This window comes from Ursus americanus, chromosome 24, assembly GCF_024610735.1.
Source record: "Ursus americanus isolate L20-20 chromosome 24, mUrsAme1.1.p, whole genome shotgun sequence".
NCBI lineage: Eukaryota > Metazoa > Chordata > Mammalia > Carnivora > Ursidae > Ursus > Ursus americanus.
In genome coordinates, this window is record NC_142150.1 from 34,098,855 (window position 1) to 34,117,135 (window position 18,281).

At 38.9% G+C, this 18,281-nt stretch overlaps 2 protein-coding genes across 2 annotated transcripts; one reads left to right on the plus strand and one right to left on the minus strand.

The window, feature by feature from the left end:
- Positions 1-4,766: 4,766 nt before the first annotated feature.
- LOC123785289 (olfactory receptor 5M5-like) lies at positions 4,767-5,702 on the minus strand. The gene has a single exon (XM_045787017.2). The coding sequence runs from the start codon at positions 5,700-5,702 to the stop codon at positions 4,767-4,769; it is 936 nt and encodes a 311-aa protein (XP_045642973.2).
- Positions 5,703-17,239: 11,537 nt separating this feature from the next.
- Positions 17,240-18,223, plus strand: LOC123785290 (olfactory receptor 5M11-like). The gene has a single exon (XM_045787018.1). The coding sequence runs from the start codon at positions 17,240-17,242 to the stop codon at positions 18,221-18,223; it is 984 nt and encodes a 327-aa protein (XP_045642974.1).
- Positions 18,224-18,281: the final 58 nt, after the last annotated feature.

Below are 18,281 nucleotides of genomic sequence, written 5' to 3' on the forward strand. Positions count from 1 at the left end.
CACACGTTGTCCTGCTACCCATCTCTGGATTTAAATATTCCCTGAGCTTCCCGTCCATCTAGCACTTTCCTTATTCCCACCAGATTCAAGCTGCTTCTAGCAGTAGGAAAGGCTCAAACAGATGGCTTTCAAAGATGCTTTCTCTGCCTCCACAGATCCGACATCAGAGCACTGTGCCATGTGCTCTTAGCTCTGCCGCCATCCCTGTCTAACACATTCTGTTTAATTACCTGCCAGTGTCTCTCTTGCCACCACGACATTGCAAACCCTTCCAGGCAAGGACTATGCTCTCAGCATCTAGCCCAGGCCCTGGGAGATAATAGTTCAACAGACACTTGCTGAATAATATAAGGAATGTGTAATGTGTACTTAATTCTGTGAACACACAACAAATCTTGGTTCTTCCTTCCCCAAGTGACTTTGTGTTTTATGGAGCATACTTCTTTCTCCCTCACACATGAAATCTCTAGAGAGATGAAATGCAATCAGTGACTAATTTGTTTAAGAAACCACAGGAAAGAAATCAAAATAAGGGTAATTAATTATAGGGGACAGACACTGAACCCTCAATATGTTTCGGGTATCAGGCTTAGCACCTTGCAAACATTAGTTCAGCTATGTCTCACACCACTCCACAGGGCATGAGTACTCTTATCTTAATTTACAGATGGGAAACTGAGGCTAAGAGAGATTAAGTAACTTTCTCTGGTAGAGGCAAATTGTAAATTGTGATCCTGGGATTCAAACAGGCCAATTGATAGTCCTTGATATCACATTGTTGATAGTTGGGCAAAGAAATGTGACAAGCTCACACCATGCTAAACATCCTCCAAGTTTACTGGCATTCATTCATTCATTCATTCACCCACAGGGTTAAGAACATTCAGGGAAAGCCTTGTGTTTACCACTGTACTGCCAATGTAGAGAGGATCAGAAAAAGTGAAAACATTTGTGTCCTTAAACAGTTTCTGCTTCATGGTGGGAGGGATGAGGTACGCATATTAAAGTTTCACAGCAGGGTTTTCAATTGGTAGGAATTCATGAAGATCATGGTGGAAAGTAGTGCAGAGTAGAGTTTGCCATCAAATAATTATAATGCAAAGGGCATAAAGATAATTTATTCGTCAATACAGATTTATTGAACCACCTATATTCTATGTTTGGGGAATATGCTGGCTTTAAAATAATGAGCAAGGGGTGCCTGGATGGCTCAGTCAGGTAAGCATCCAATTCTGGGTTTCAGCTCAGGTCATGATCTCAAGGTCTTGGGATTGAGCCCCACATAAGTCTCCACGCTCAGTGGGGAGTCGGCTTGAGGATTCTTTCCATCTCCCTCTACGCCTCCCTCTGCTCATGTACTCTCTTTCTCTCTAAAATAAATAACCTTGAAAAAATAAAAATAAAATAAAATAATAAAATAATGAACAAAAACTTGCTTTCTGGAGCTCACAATCTGGAGATGATAAAATTATGAATCAAAGTTGTTCAGAAAACAACTTTAATTCAGGTTAGCAAAAGGGAAAAAAGACGAAAAATTTTTTAAAAAAATACAAAATAAGTTGTTAGAAAATGTATCTAAGTATGTATATTCACAGTAAATTATGAAACTCAGTAATTAAAAGACTCAGGACCTGAAAGCAAAAAGGTACAAATATATATAATAGGAATCAACTAACAAAAACAACGAAAACTGCTGGTGACCTATGACTATCGGCAAAAACACTTCAAATTCTAATCACCCAAAATGGGATAGAAAATACAAAATGATAAAAGGAATAATACAAGTTTGTTATTGGACGTGAGATAATAAAATGGAAAAAAATTACAAAGAAAAATAAACACGTTCATAAGCATCTCTCTCAGTTTTTTTATATGAAGCAATAAAACATTTGTAAGGATACTGAGATATTAAAGAACATTAGCTACATTGACCTGGACTTCATAGAACTCTGCTCTGCTCAGCCAATCTCTTCTGAGAGTGTTTTTTGTTTTTTTTTCAACATTATTGACTTACAGAACTTGTAGTCTCAGGAGAAAAAGCCAAAGATGAGAAGTAGGGTGCCACGACATGGATGGGTGTGCAAACTGTCCATTGGGAAATGGACGACCTGTAACACCTGAAGAGGGAAAAACCTAACACCCCACTTTTGTTGCTGTTTTCTCTGTGAGATGTGGCAGTTTCAAGTTTGGGGGTTGGACCAGTTTGCAAAAGAAAGAGAAGAAAGAGAAAGAGGGAGAGAGAGGGAAAGAGAGAGAGAAAGAGAAAGAGGGAGGGAGGGAGGAAGGCAGGGCAAGAGGGAGAGAGGGAAGGAGGAAGGAAGGAAGGAAGGAAGGAAGGAAGGAAGGAAGGAAGGAAGGAAGGAAGGAAGGAAGGAAGAAAAAAAAGAAGGGAAAGATGAGCGAGGCATGAAGAACTGATGACGAATTGTAATATACGCGAACCCCCATGTCAGGAAGACTTGTGATGGCAAATGCCAAACAGAAGGGCGGACACAGACCTCACTGTAGACTAGGAATAGCTTTTTCTCTTCTTGTCATTCTCACTGCCACCACCATTGGTTCATTGAAGTGGGTATCGTGTGCCTTCAGAGAAAATAACAGACATGAACTCTGGAGAATAAAGTATTTCTATACATCTTAATTGTATTTTCTGCCACTGATCCTTCAAGAAAATTCTCCAATGTTCAAAATTCCAGAAGAGGGGTGGTAAAGCTATTTTTATAAAAATGATTCACATCCATGAAGTAATTGACAGATTGGTCCCACAAGAGAGAACCAGACTGATACAACCCCCCCCAAAAAAAAACTTGATACATGACTGAATTTTCGGTAAAATCTTAATGAGAAACATATGGAATATTTAAGAAACAGAAAATGTGTTACTTTCTTTAAAAACCAGGATTAAAGACTGTTTTGCAACATTTATAATATCAGCAAAAATAAAGACTTAAATATGCAAAACTTTAAAGCATTGAAAGAAAATATAAGAGAATATCTCTATATTAAGAAAGAATTGTTTAGACAAGACATACAAAGCACAACCATAAAGAGAAGATTAAAATTTGAACTGTTAGAATGAAAAATGTCCATCCCACCAAGTGTATGAGGCACAAAACTGAAGTACAAGCTAAAAACAGGTTCAAGTGTTGACATCGTATATACCATTAAAAGGTGAGCACCTCGTACAGAATACACAAGGAGCTATCACAAATGTACAAAAGAAAGATAAAATAACCCATCTGAACAATAAACAAAGAATCTAGACATACAACTGAAAGAAAAGAAAACCCTGCAATTAGCATCAAAGGGCTTGAAAACACTTCACCACACTTCTAATGACAACACAAAAGCTTCAACAAGAAAGGAGAATCCATTTTACACCCATCAGATTGGAAAGCATTTTGCAAGTCTGGTAATATATAGTATTGACAAGGGTATGGAGTAAAGACCAATCTCACTGTTTGCATGAGAGCAATTTGGTAGAGCAATTTGTCAATATCCTCTAAATTTAAAGATGTTCTTTACTTATGACCCAGAAATTACCCTCCAAGGAATACATGAGAGGATCTCTTAAACTGGTACACACCCAGAATTTCAGAGGAAAATGCATTGTTAGATTTTCATATTACCCAGGAACAGGAAAAATGTATTCATCTATCAATAACAGAATGGATAGACAGTCTGTGGTATCTTCATATACTGACATAGACTATCTCAGTGATAATTGACGCTACGTGAACCAGCAGGGAAGAATCTAACAATATTTAGTGAAAATAGAATAACTTGCAGAAGGGAGCATAATTCATTTATAACAAATTCTGAATCTAGCAAAGTAACATTATTTAATCCTGTGAATACATAAACACCAGCAAATATTAGAACTCTATATAGGGATAAGAAATATTAAATTCAATGAGAACTGAGTGCAGGCAGAGGAGAGAGGAACAGAGTCAGGCAGGGAGGGCTCAATTTGAGAATATTTTAGTATGTGAAATGTCTGAAGCAAATTGGCAAGGGTGAAGACTTAATAATGATCAGTTATGCTTGTACAGTCTTTACGCTATTTTCTATTTTTCCACGTATGTTGGAAATAGTTCTTAGCTAAAAATTAACAAGTGAAACCACAAAGCCAGTTTTATGATGAAGGTGAATATTGATTAAAAAGAAAAAAAACTTCTAAGTAAAATATACCATTCCATCAAAACCCTTATGAATGAGGATTCCATCCAATCAATATTATGACTGTAAAGATATTTCTTAGAGTAATCTGAGATACCTAAAGATCTTCATTACTACATCATCTGTATAAAGGCCAAAAAAAAAAAAAAAAAAAACCCGAAGAAAAACATGCTTATGGTTGAGAAGTTTCTGGATATTAGTTTGAAAATTATTAAGCACTATAAAAATCGAACCAATGATCATTGACGTAGCATCATTCGGGAACTCTGTCTTTTGTAGCTTTGTACCAGTACAAATGTATTGATAGAACACGTTGTAGTTTGTTGATAAGTAGAGCAATAGCAATGACCTCAGTCGTCTTTCAATTTCTATGCAACGTTCATTATTATTAATTATTATTATTATTATTATTATTCACTGAGATGGCACTTTAAATGCTAGCAAATATTTTGATATCTTCTAAGTCTCATAGACAAATTATGAAAGACAAAAAACACGTGATGACAGAAAGTGACTTGCTAATTTTAAATGCTCATTAATTGCTCAGATAATAAGATATGCTACATACCCATGACCGAAGTGTCTACTTAATTTAACAACTTCTTTTGGAAAACTTTCCTGATTGCTCTTTTAACATCTTTGTTCCGCAGGCTATAGATCACAGGGTTTAACATAGGACTCACAAAGATATAAAACACTGCTACAATTTTCCCCTGTTCTACAGATGTCGCAGAAGGGGGTCTTAGGTACATGCAGAACAATGTCCCATAGAAGATGGTGACAGCCATCAAATGGGACCCGCAGGTGGAGAAGGCTTTCCGCCTGCCCTCAGCAGAGCGGATGCGCAGAATGGCCGAGAAAATGAAAATGTAGGAGATGAGAATGATGGCCAGAGAACAGGTGAGATTGAAACCAGCCACCACAAACATGGCAGTTTCTTTGACGTAAGTATCTGAGCAGGCAAGGACTATGAGAGGTGGGTCCGCACAGTAAAAGTGGTTGATTTCATTGGGTCCACAGAAGGAGAGGCGAAGCATCAGGATGGTCTGTGCCAGACTGTTTGCAAAGCCATAAATATAAGGGGTGGCAACGAGAGAGAGGCAGACACATCGGGACATCTTGCTGCTATACAGCAAGGGTTTGCAGATGGCCATGTAGCGGTCATAGGCCATCACTGTGAGCATATAATAATCAGTGATCACCAGGGCAATGAAGAAGTGGAATTGTATAAGGCAACCCAGGAAGGAAATGGATTTTCTCTTGGATAAGAAATGAACCAGCATCTGTGGAGCGACATTGGTGGCATAACAGAGATCCACAAAGGAGAGGTGACTGAGGAAGAAGTACATTGGAGTGTGAAGTTTTGAGTCACTTCTGATTAACAAAATCATGCCCACGTTGCCGACCACTGTGATAAGATAGATCCCTAGGAAGACCACAAAAAGGACAGGCTGCACCTCAGCTCGATCCGTCAGTCCCAGGAGAATGAACTCACTCACCGCTGTGTAGTTTTTCTTTAACATTGTGTGTCCTTGGCTTCAAATGAGGGCTAAAAGAAAGGAAAGCAACACATGTGTCTTTTGTCACGTGTCCCCCACCCCCATCATGTCATCTGATCAGTCTTCTCTAAAACTTTTAAACACTTGTGACATAAAGAAATAGCTTAGTAAGCATGCAATGGATATTTTAAACCTCTAAATTAGTAGAGAGCTCCTTGTATAAAGGCAGTCATATTTTAAATGCTTTTCTGCAAGTCTCTTCGTGTTGAAAAGACTTTATCTTCTCTGCAAGATTTATTGCATTAGTTCACTTACAATTTCCTTAAACACTATAGTTTTTTGAACATTGCAATCCTTTGTTTCTCAGTATATATATATATATATATATATATATATATATATATATATATATATTTTTTTTTTTTTAAGATTTTATTTATTCATTTGACAGAGATAGAGACAGCCAGCGAGAGAGGGAACACAAGCAGGGGGAGTGGGAGAGGAAGAAGCAGGCTCACAGCAGAGGAGCCTGATGTGGGGCTCGATCCCGTAACGCCGGGATCACGCCCTGAGCCGAAGGCAGACGCTTAACCGCTGTGCCACCCAGGCGCCCCTCTCAGTATATTTTTGATGTTGTATATAAATCTCATCTGTTTTGTGCAGCTGAATGGATTGATGCCTATCCCTGTAGAACTTGTCCTCCTGCCCCTCTGAACTCAAGATAATTTCAAGCCATTTGTTTCCTAACTCTGCCATGCATGTCCTTCCCCTTAGTGTCTCCTCTAGTCAGGTGGCCCTCATATCACCCAATCTTACTTAACTTTTAAGACTCGGCCTAGGATCTCCTTTGTTTTGTGTATTAATGCCTTATACCAGGGCCAAAAATTTGTTCAGGACACCTAAAAATCAATTATGTATTTGGTATAAGAAAAGATACATGTACCGTATATAAACTATCTATATGTATAAGATATACACTTACATATATATTGTTGACACCAAGTATTCATTGGAGGAGAGATTAGGGAAAACATGTATTAAAATGTTCCCTAGTGTAGGGGAGGAGACAATAATGAAGAAAAGATTAACAAACATATCCATGCATTGTAATAACTTTATTGTAACTCTGCCTCCTTTTAACTCCTACAAAAATTAAGAAAAATTCTATAACATAAATTCTACTTACGTTTCCAATACATGGAAATGTTCTTACTGGAATAATAATCATATTAATTATACAACTGAAATAAGACATAAGATACCCTCAAGCGCATCTCCTCCCATTTCTGCAGGGTAAAAGTACCATAAAGACCATCAGGGAAAGCCTGTAGCATCCTTCAGTAGCATACACCTGGGTATGGCAATGTTAAACTGCCTCTTCCTAATAGCTACAAGGCCAAGGATAGACAGGGATCACTTTGTAAGGCACTTTGTAAATGCCTCCGACATTCTTGTCCATTGCATTATCTCACTGCACATGTGGACTTTGGACTTATTGATCAGGATAATAAAATGCAAGACAAATCACCTAAATCAATGTAATCACAATTATTTTGTGTGTTTCTAAGTTCTTAAGATTGGAGTAATTGCCATAATAGCCAAGTGCTCTTTGATGCTGGGATGGTATTTTTAATAAATATCTACTTATTGACTCACAAATCAAATGTCAAAATAATTAATGTCTCTATTTGTTACTGTGGGTTAGTGATGCAATGCCAGCTTGAACCCTTCAGATAATTTAGCTGAGTACTTTATGAAAATAACTTTTCTTTAAAGAAACAAAACACAACATCCTACATGATTTGAACAAAGAGAACTCAGAGAGAAGCATTTGTAGGGAGACGGAAGTGGCCCTGGAGACACGTGAGGCTCGACACTCTTGACATTCCCCCCCACCCTGAGACTTTCTCAAGTAGATGCTTGCTGGCACTTACACAAGCACCCACAGAGTCTAGAAGGTTGGTCTTTATTTTAAGAAGGCTGATGGCTCCTGATAGGTGGTCATCACGCAGTTTGGAGTGAAAAAGGTTTAGTGAAGGCATCTGCATGAAATGCATTTTAATTAACTTTATTTTTTCTTTAAATTCAATTGAAATAATTAATGTAGATCATAAACCTAAGAGTGGCTGATTCTCTGTGAAGGGGTACAGAACGTTATACAATAGGATGCTTATAATCATTAAGAGTAACATTATTAACTTGGAAGGAACTAGAAAGGTATTCAACACCACTCCCTAATTTTTTTCATGAAGAGAGACGGTATACATGGCTAGGTTTTGAGTCATCAACGTGAACAGATATTGGAAGTCTTCACCAAGGCGTCCTTGCCAGAAAGCCCCCGTGTCCGATTCCTAGCTATGGGACTTAACCAAGTTGTTCATCTCTCTGTATCTAATTTTCCTCATGCATAAAATTTGGTTCTTATAACAGCTCCCTCATATGAGAGATTTAATTCAGGTAAAACTTCAAGTGTGTCTGACATGTAGGAAGCACTTATTAAGTTGTAGCTCCTATGATATTGGGTGAAAAATCCAGGTCTAGTCTAAAAGAACACTCAACATCGAAGTGTGAGTCTCAGGGACTAGAGTTTATCTAATCATTAGTTGTAGCCTCAGTGGCACTTAAAACAGTGCTTCCCAAATGGAGCCAATCATTATATATGGAATGAATGTTCTTTCTAGCCTAGTTCTGTTTCCAGTTGAACTACTTCTCTATTGAACACTTATAAATAATTCTATTTTTAGCAGATCATTAGAATTTAAATCAAGACATCTGCAAATTCATCAGTCCATAATTTTATTTTTGTTGATTAAAATATTTATTTCTACATTCCAAAATATGTTTTTACAATACCAAATCCTACCTTTGAAAATAGCATGATTTCCCAATAACAGTATGGATAGAAAAACCTGAAGTGTTTATAACAGAATTGTCATATAGAGACCAAATCCCTACGGTTTAATTATTTCTAGCAACAAATCGTTCAGACTATGCATAGCCACTAGCTTATTCTCTTGCGAATCCTACCTAAGCTCCTCGAGGACGTGGTTTTGGCCCATTCCCCAATACCAACAGGGACTCAAATCTCCCGAGAATCATGAAGTTTCATCATCATGGGATTCATCATTTATTTTAACTTATGCTTGAATGTCTTAATATTTTTTGATTGGGGGAATGATAGATTCTCTTGGTTACAACATGTGGAGTAGGATGGTGCCTGGTACACAGAGAAAGTTTTGGAGTTCGGCATGCATGCCACTGGAAGATCAATTAACTTCTGTTGAACTTGGGCTAGTTATTTACTAATTCTGAGCTTTGTGCTTTGTCTTTTTAATAGGACTAATTTTGCATAGCTATGTATGTACTGTGGGAACATTACAGATATACAGGTAATATAGATGTGCCGGTGATTCTCCCTTTGTCCCCTCACTGCCCCCCCCCCCCCCAGACCTTTTGCCTGTTCTTTCTTCTCTACCTTTCTTTGTCCCCCCGGAGTTTATCCCGTGTGGATCACATCAATAAAGCTCCTTTGGTGTCCAGTTTCAGCTGAGCTTGGCCAATGGGAGAAACCAGCAGGATAGCAGAGGTGGGAGAAAGAGAAAAGTAGCTCCATTTAGTTCTCATTCTCGCCCAGATTCACAATGAAGGTGCTAGAGTGGCTGCAGCCTTCCAAGCAAAATTCCTGCTGAGCTGTGTGCTGGAGAAGAAGGTGGCCAGGGACTTGCTTCCTGCTTCTAACTCTCCTTGGGTCCGGGGACTATATTCACTGCCTGGTCATTTCAGAACATGGGGTGGACACTACTTTCTACAGCTAACCTCCAGATGCTTCAACTTCTTTGACCATTTTCTATAGCTTTGCCTGTATTCTGTATATCCTCTCACTAAGTTCTCTTCATGCAAACAGTCTGAGTGAAATGTTTTATGCCGTGTCCCTAACACAGGCCAGAGCAGCACACTGTAGTTATTCAATAATGTTGCAGTGGGAGTAGGAACAGCAAGAACAGTATGGTAAGAACGATTAGTCATTTTGTTAAAGTTTTGGGATATATCTGGGTTTTGAATGTTCTAGGCCTGGAGCTCAAAAGGACCATTGAGTTACCCTGCTTCTGGATCCTGGATCAACTGAGGACCATACATATGAGTCAGATATTGTCATTACCAGCATTATTGCAGGTAGACTTGGATATGACAGTGTTTTCCGTTCCTTTCTGCTAAATTGAAGGCACCCAGACTCAGTTGACCACTGGCATAACTCTTGGTCTCTTTCCCTTTCCAGAGCCACGGCCAGTCAGCACACCTGATGGGGACGAGATATGTTCATTAATCACATAGAGAATTGGATGACTTGTGTTGTTGGACAGACAGCAAGCAGCAAGGATCCTTTCCATAATCTCACCAATCTCCACTCACCCTACTTAGATAAGCATGTGAAGAATGGAATCCAAAGTATCTTTCAAAGATTTTCCCTCAAAGTCACTTAGAAACCCCTGCCTCAATCCTCGTTCTCACAGTTGGCACCCCCTTTCATCTATTTACGCTTTCCAGAAACCTCTGGTTATATTTTACTTCCTGCTTTCATTCCCATTCCCTCCAAATAGTATCTCCTTGGCTTTTAAATATCTTGAGTCAAATTTCCCTAAATTGAGAAGAAGGAGCAGGAGGAAGAGGAAAAAAAGAAGAGAAAAGGAACTGTAGAAATTCAAAGAAACTTCAGAGAGGCTTTCAATGTTGCTTTAAAAGTATTGGGAGATCGTTTAAAAAAAAAATATCACCCAATTTTTAAAATTCATTTCTTTAATAAAAAGTTCAACTTTGGCGAAATGCTATGAAGAAAATTCATGACACAAGAACAGTAACTCATGGCTCTGAGCACTTTTTAATCTCAACTACTATCAGTCTAGTACGAGACCCAACCCTTGTGCCTGGAATCTGTAATAGTTTTCAGCACTCCTCACACCTTTAGTCTTCATAAGAAATGTGTGTGTGTGTGTGTGTGTGTGTGTGTGTGTGTGTGTGTGTGTGTGTTTATAATTTTTCAAGGATGTCTGAAACCTAATTATCCATAAAATCCGTTATTAGCCTTTAAACATCTTAACAAACCCATAGGGTTTGAAATGTTTTCAAAGCCAGCCTCAGAATATCTCAAAGAACATTCAGTTTGAATCACCTTCTATGTTCTTAGAGAAAAGACACTCAATTTCTCCAAGAGTCAGGTTTTTCATCTGTACGAAATAAATTATAGCTATATTACAGGGATATTGTAAGGGTTAAATGCACCTGACTTTTGTCTTGTAATGAAGATGGATGTTCATTTTTAAATGCTTAGCATACTAGTGGCTGGTATCTCAGAAATACGTGGGGATGGGAGTAGCTGCCGTACAAGTTGCAAAGGTGTGTGCTCTGCCAGCAGATAGGGTAAAGTAAATGTGAAAAACGCAACTTTGAAAATTGTCTGTAATTGTTTATCCCCTCCTGTGGAGACAGTTCTGCTGTGCAGAGATGTGGCAAAACAAGTTTCAAAGTATGTTTTTTATAGTGAATCTGCTATAAAGCCAATTAACCACATTTGTCTGGACTGAATTTATGAAAATCCAGAGAAAATTTCAACTATCAAAGCATGTATACAGAAGTGTATAATGTTGAAGTTTATTGTAAAAACATTTGCAAGGTCATCAACCATAGGTCAATTATCATAAAATTGGTGAGCAATTCAAATTTCTATAATGAATACGATGTATCATCTTAAATGAAGAAACAATTTTTAAACTAAACATTAAAATGTAATTTCTTTTGGGGCACTTGGGTGGCTCAGTCGGTTGTGTCTGCCTTCAGCTCAGGTCATGATCTCAGGGTCCTGGGATGGAGCCCCATGTTGGGCTCCCTGCTTAGCAAGGAGTCTGCTTCTCCCTCTCCCTCTGCCCCTCCTCACTCCCCACTTGTGCTTTCTCTCTCTCTCTCAAATAAATAAATAAAATCTTTAAAAAAACAAAAAAAGATTTTTTTTACCAGCATATTTCATGAAAGATTTGATGGTAGCATGGATTTAGGACTAAGTGTTATAAAATATAAGGGATAATTATAATATTTTCCCAGAGTTTCTACCCATCTCAACAAACCAAGTAAACAGAAAAGCATTTTCAGAATGACAAAGAGTCTATATACAGTTTTCTTTTGTTTGCTTGCTTGTTTGTTTAACTAGGGCAATTTTAGTCTACCTGACAAGTAAAGATTTTTTTATTTACTTTTTACATGTTCATGGCAACTGATATATAAATATTTTGCACATTTCTCTCTTATATTTTCAGAAGAAAATTTAATGACAAAATATCTTTCATGGTCACATTACCTGAGTCCTTACATTGAGACATAATTACATATCACATAGACTCGTGAAGTATGACTTTACTTAAAGAACACCTTTGGACTTAGAGCCATCAATTTTAAATAAACTCTTTGCTTGATCTTTCTCTTTAGGTAAATGCCCCGTCCTTCACATTTCAATCATTTTTTTGCTTTTATGACTTCTGAGGCCCCCTATCACTGGGGGAAGAGAGGCTTAGATCTGGGTCCCTTATGCTTGTGCTTCTCTTTGACCTTTTTTGGCCTCGGATCTGCATGGTTGCTCTGCTGCCCCCCACCGGGACAAGTGCATCTTGCAGTCATTCATCTCTCTTGGCCTAACACAGCCCGCTAAGGCTTCCCGGCTGACCCCGCTGCACGTAGGCTCTTGAGGAAACTCTAGGCCCCCACCTTAGATCTGCTCCTTAGATTCTTTCAGACATGTCCTGGGAATGCTGCTGTGCAGTGCTCAGCCTCACAGATGCAACACATCTCGGGTTCACATCGTAGGTATTTTCATACTCCCCTACTAGGGGAGGCAGAAAATTTTGAAATTTGGGTGCTGCCCATGTCCCATGGAAACCAAAGAAACTGTGAGAGCATTAAGTCAAGTGCAAGGAGCAAGTGTTTAAGTAAGCTGAGCCCCAAGTCTGCTTTGCCTTGGCTACCTGACATTTTAATTCAGGGCCAAAGCCCACAGCAAGGAGATTGGGAGAGCCAGTCTCAGAGTGATCTCTTAAGGCCTTAAATCTTCTTTTCTATGTCAAGCATTAATGGTAGACTTCAGAGGAGGAAGACCAGTTCAATCATAGGAAAGATATAATACTTTTTTTTTTTTTTTTTTTTTGCTATTCGTAATGGTATTATTATGAACCTGGTCCAGAAGTACTAAGACTTCACTCCGATTTCCAATTCTAATATAGATAAGATCCAAAGAGGAAATACTTTATGAGTTAATGTGTATCAGGAATCATAAACTAAACATATTGTAAAAGTGGTCCATGCTAACAAGTTTACTTGAACTAGTTTCATTCAAACTAACCTTTCAATGAGATCTAAGAGTCTAAAAACCTATTCCCTGCAACTTGCAATTTAATTCACAGGAAGAAACGATCTTAGGTTATTAATGAAAATGAGAGAAGCTTCTGTTTACATGGAAGACCACTAAGTCACAACCCTCTGCCTAACATTACTGTTTGGGTATTCATCAGTAACTCTTCACGAAACATCAACTGTGCACCCAAAATGTTGTACAGATCTCTTCAGGAGAAGTCAAGTGAAATTGACATTAATTCTGTCCTCAGAGCACTGACTGTCTTGTAAAAGAAATGGAAGAAAGGAGGCAAGTACCACAGTAGAGACAGAGAAAACCACCAGTGCTATTCACAAGGGGAAAACTATTCCCGCTGAGGATTTGATGAGCCGTCATGGCAAAGACCTCTTCGTTATAAGGAATGCAGTACCTTTTTTGTACCCTAGACTGAATCTCAGTATCAAAATCGGTACTCCATGTTTTTGCATTTAATGAAAGATACTGCATGCATCTAAAGATTAACCCATAAATTAGGATCCCATCCGTTAAGAACTGACTTTTGTCTTTTGTAAACATCCCTGGAGGGAGTTCCAAGGATGTCCCTGTAGGTGATGTCCTGATGAATGTTTCAGGGATGAATCACCCAGAGTTAATCATTCAGGTATAAATCCTTCTACTTTGGGGACCTTCCAGAAGCCTAGGAAATCACTATCCCTCCACAGGTAAGTCTGGCAGTCTGAAAATCAAGAACTTCTAATAAAAATTGATTTCTTACTATCTTCTCTTTTGAACATAAAATGGAATTAGTAGTGATTATAAGAATTGCCACATTAAGACAAAACCATAGGCAGACAGACAAAGACAGCAGGTGACTGGTAGTGTGTTAGAAGGTCAGACCTTGCAACCATCCCGAACTTAGTTACAGATCCATTTCACAATACCGCTAAGATTTAGAATAAGCTTATGTGTTGAGCTTTAGCCAGTCCTCGGATTTCAAAAAGTCCGTGCATCTAACTTCCCTTTTAACTTTTCCACCTCTAAGCCTAGAGCCTTAGAATTTGGCACAAGAAAATATACTCCCATTCCATATGCTTTTATTGATTTCATACACTTTTTATTAAGAGAAACATTTAAAGGGATTTGGGTAAATGAGTGTAAGGTTAAAGGTGAGAAAGAAAAAAATAAACGTGAACACCTCCCCTTCCTCATTTGAAGGAGCTTCTCGTAGACTTTCCCAATTCAAGTTTGCCTTAATTTGATGACATTGCTAGAACCAGGACGATCAAAACAGGTTTACATTGTTTTATTGAAGGGGAATACACTTTTCTTTACTGATTCTTTTTTTTTTTAATATACATATATTTTTTATTAAGTAAACTCTATTCCCAGTGTGGGACTAGAACTCACAACCCTGAGACCAAGAGTGACATGCTCTACCCACTGAGCCAGCCAAGTGCTCCTTCTTTACTGTGTCCCTTCCCAACATTGCAATAGATTTTATTGACTTTTCAACTGAAGCATCCCATTTAGATAAAGTTCTCAGAAAAGATTCCTTAAGGCTTGATTTCTTTTGTTTTTGGTTTTGTTTTTGGTTTTCTTCCCCCTGCATTGCTCAAGGACCTTTGATTCTTACCTACACTAAGCATAGTTGTGATTCTTTTCAGTAATTCTGTCTTTTGAACTGTAATGATTTATACATTTAACCATTATCTTCTTTTGGATTATCCTCATTCCTCTCATTTTCTCACTAATCTTTCCCTTGGAATAAAAGAAACACTGAATGACTAGGAGGGAGGGTCTCTTAACAGCTTGGGTGCACCCAGCTGGAGGAGGCCCATGGCATGGTGGGCTATGCTGTGCAATGTATGATTGAAACAAATTTTGATGCCATTCAACGTGACCTGTGCTGGCATTTCCAAAATACTGAACACTTTAGTGAAAGTAAGAACACATGAGTTCTTCTCTCCCACTCCTTCATTTCAGCTCATAATCTGAAATATAAAACTATAGCAAATTTACTTCTGCAAGAAGTGTTTCTCCATGTGTCACCCAGAAAGAAAACCCTGGCCTGTGTGTAGTAAATAATAAAATGGTGTGATCATTAATAAGAAAGTTTCTTTCTTTTTCCTTCTATTTCTGAATGCAAGAAAACGTAAGTTAGGGTCACGGAGACTCTCAGAAAGATTCTCTTTTTTCAAACTTCCAAAACCCAACAGAATGCTATCAAGGTTAAAGTCAGAGGATGGGGTCTTTCCTTCTTCACACTGATGGGGAAATATTTTGTGTGTGAATTGATGACGGCAAGTTCTATGCTTAAGCAAACTCTGTGGTAATACCTCAGGATCCTCTGTAAGGGGAAGGTGGAAGCTCAGAGGGTAAAACCCTGTGATAAACCTCTTTTATTTACTTTAGACAGATCGTATCAACTGTCTCTTTCAGGACTTCAACCCTGACTGTGCGTTAAAGTCATGTGGAAAACTTGTTCAAAAATACACCACCTGAGCTGAGCTGTGACCCAAGTATTGGTGTTCTCAAAACCTCCACATTGGAAGCCAGTGTCAAGCCAGAGTTGAGAACCACTGATCCAAGTGTTATATTTGTGACTATTATTTTAACAAGCAATAGTTATTCTTTAAAAGGTCTGAACTTTTAATATCCTCCTGGCCTTACAAAATTAAAGGTAACTCACTTTTTCGGTCCTGAGTCAACTTCCATCTGTTTCCAGTAGTCCAACCTGCAAATTTTCATTGCCAATTTTCAAGGTTTTAGGTCAGTACCATTATCAGTAGCTCATGTTATCAAGACAAACCTGTACTTGTGCTTGGTCCTGTACATTGTTTCCATGGCAGCTCTAATTTTTGTAGTAACTCAGTCTCCACTGGTACATCAGGGAGGTAAGACATCTAGACATCATGAAAAATCACCTGATATGAGTTGGCAAAGTTACCTCTTTGATTCAGCCATTTGTTCAACTAATGGTTATACTGTCTCCACTGGTTCAGGCACTGGCCCAGGTTCTAGGGATAGGGCACACATAAAGTTCTTGCCCTCCTGGGGTTAACACTTTAATGGAGGATAGACAAGAATATATGTAAACAAAAACGATTTATCTAAATAAACAATAATTTCAAAAGTGATAAATGAGCAAAAATAGATCATGGGCCATGATTAAAGAGCTATTTGGAATGGAGCTTAACTTGAGACATCTAAATGAAGTGATGAATTGTGTCACTCAAAGGCCTGGTAGAAGAACTTTCAAGGCAGAGGGATCAATATATGCAAAGGCCCTGAGGTAGGATTGTGTTCAACATGTTCAAAAAAATGCTAGAAGGACAGTGTGGAATGAGAAAAAGGACTGGAGGGAGACTTTTGTCTTAGACCTAAGTGGTAGCAGAGGAACTGCTGACAAGCTGTTCTAAGATTCAATGTGTAATCTTTTGAAGGTAGAGCAGACAAGACTTCCTGATTAGATATCCAGTGTGAAGTCAAGGCTATGAGATAAAACGAAATGTGAATATGACATATATAATATGAAATAAATTGGATACTGTGAGAGAAAAAGAGACCATGAGATTGAAGGGGATATTACATGAAAAACAACCGAGACCATCAGCAACTGGTTTGGAACATAGGAGATAAGATGGACAGATCACCAAAGAGCGAGGAGAGGTACATTGCTATTGGAGGACTAGGAAGGAATTAGGAAGAAACTGAACACCAACAAAGACAACAGGCTCTCAAGAGTATATGTTACTCCAATTGTTGGCCCTTGCAGACAACAACACAACCAGTCTGTAGAGAGTCACTCCTTCTCCCCATTCCCTGATGAAGCATATAGGTCATGACCAGACTACGGCAGTAGTCATGTTTGCGTGCCAAAGGTTCTGATCCTAAAGCCTAATTAGGGACACCGATGAGCTAAGTCAAATTCCATATGTGCTAGGTGAGAGAAGGGAGAGCAGCAAAAAGCTAGCATGGCAGGTGCATGGGCTTCAAATATATTGTCCCCTTCACCAGCACCAACCACCTGTCGGCAACTACTGACACTCTTCATCTGGGGGAAGTAACAACCTATTTAAACCTCTCTTTTCAAAGCCGGTTTGTGTTAGTGCCCATTTACTTTGTTCTTGAAATGCCTACAATTTATTTCTGTTTTCATATCTGAAAAATTGTTCCCTTATTAGAGAATATGAAGATGGCCGTACTTCCCCCACACAATGACACTGAGGCAACTGAGTTCGTCCTGCTGGGACTGACCAGCCAACGAGAGCTGCAGCCCCTCCTTTTTGTGCTGTTTCTCCTGATTTACCTCCTTACCCTGACAGGGAACTTTGGATTGATTGCATTAATCAGACTCACTCCCCGGCTGCAAACACCCATGTACTTTTTCCTCACCCACTTAGCATGCGTGGATATTTTTTATTCTACTAACGTCTCTCCGCAGATGCTTGTTAATCTCCTCTCTGAGAAGAAAACCATTTCCTACACGGGGTGTCTGGCCCAGTGTTTTGTTTTCGTAACTCTGCTCCTTACTGAGTATTACATGCTCGGTGCCATGGCCTATGACAGGTACGTGGCTATCTGCCATCCCCTGCATTATAACAGCAGAATGTCCAGGCCACTTTGCACCTGCCTTGTCACTTTTCCCTACTTCTGGGGTTCTGTGGTGGGCACAATGCAGGTAATATTGACCTCTCGCTTGTCCTTTTGCGGACCCAACGTCATCAACCATTTCTACTGTGCTGACCCACCCCTCCTCATGCTGACATGTTCTGACACTTACATAAAGCAGACTGCCCTGTTTGTGTCTGCAGGGATTAACCTCACTGGTTCCCTACTCATCATCCTCATCTCCTATGTTTTCATTTTTATCACCATTATGAGGATCCGTTCCAGTGAAGGACAGTGCAAAGCCTTCTCCACCTGTGGCTCTCACCTGACCGCTGTCACCATGTTCTATGGGTCCCTATTCTGCATGTATCTGAGACCAGCAAATGAGCAGTCTGTTGAACAAGGGAAAATCGTTGCCGTGGTTTGTATCTTTGTGAATCCCATGTTGAATCCATTTATCTACAGTCTCAGGAACAAAGATGTGAAACAGGCTTTGAGAACAGTGTTTATGAGAAACCTTGGTACAATGGAGAAAAGGTCTATTTTGACAGTCTCTCAATGAAAAAAATCTCAAAAGCAATTTAAAAGAAACCCATGTTGGTTGTATCTGAAGGCAATTT

What these genes read in the sequence shown, in the direction of transcription:
- LOC123785290 (XM_045787018.1), top strand. Translation starts at nt 17,240, where the DNA reads ATGAAGATGGCCGTACTTCCCCCACACAATGACACTGAGGCAACTGAG.
- LOC123785289 (XM_045787017.2), bottom strand. Translation starts at nt 5,702, where the DNA reads ATGTTAAAGAAAAACTACACAGCGGTGAGTGAGTTCATTCTCCTGGGA.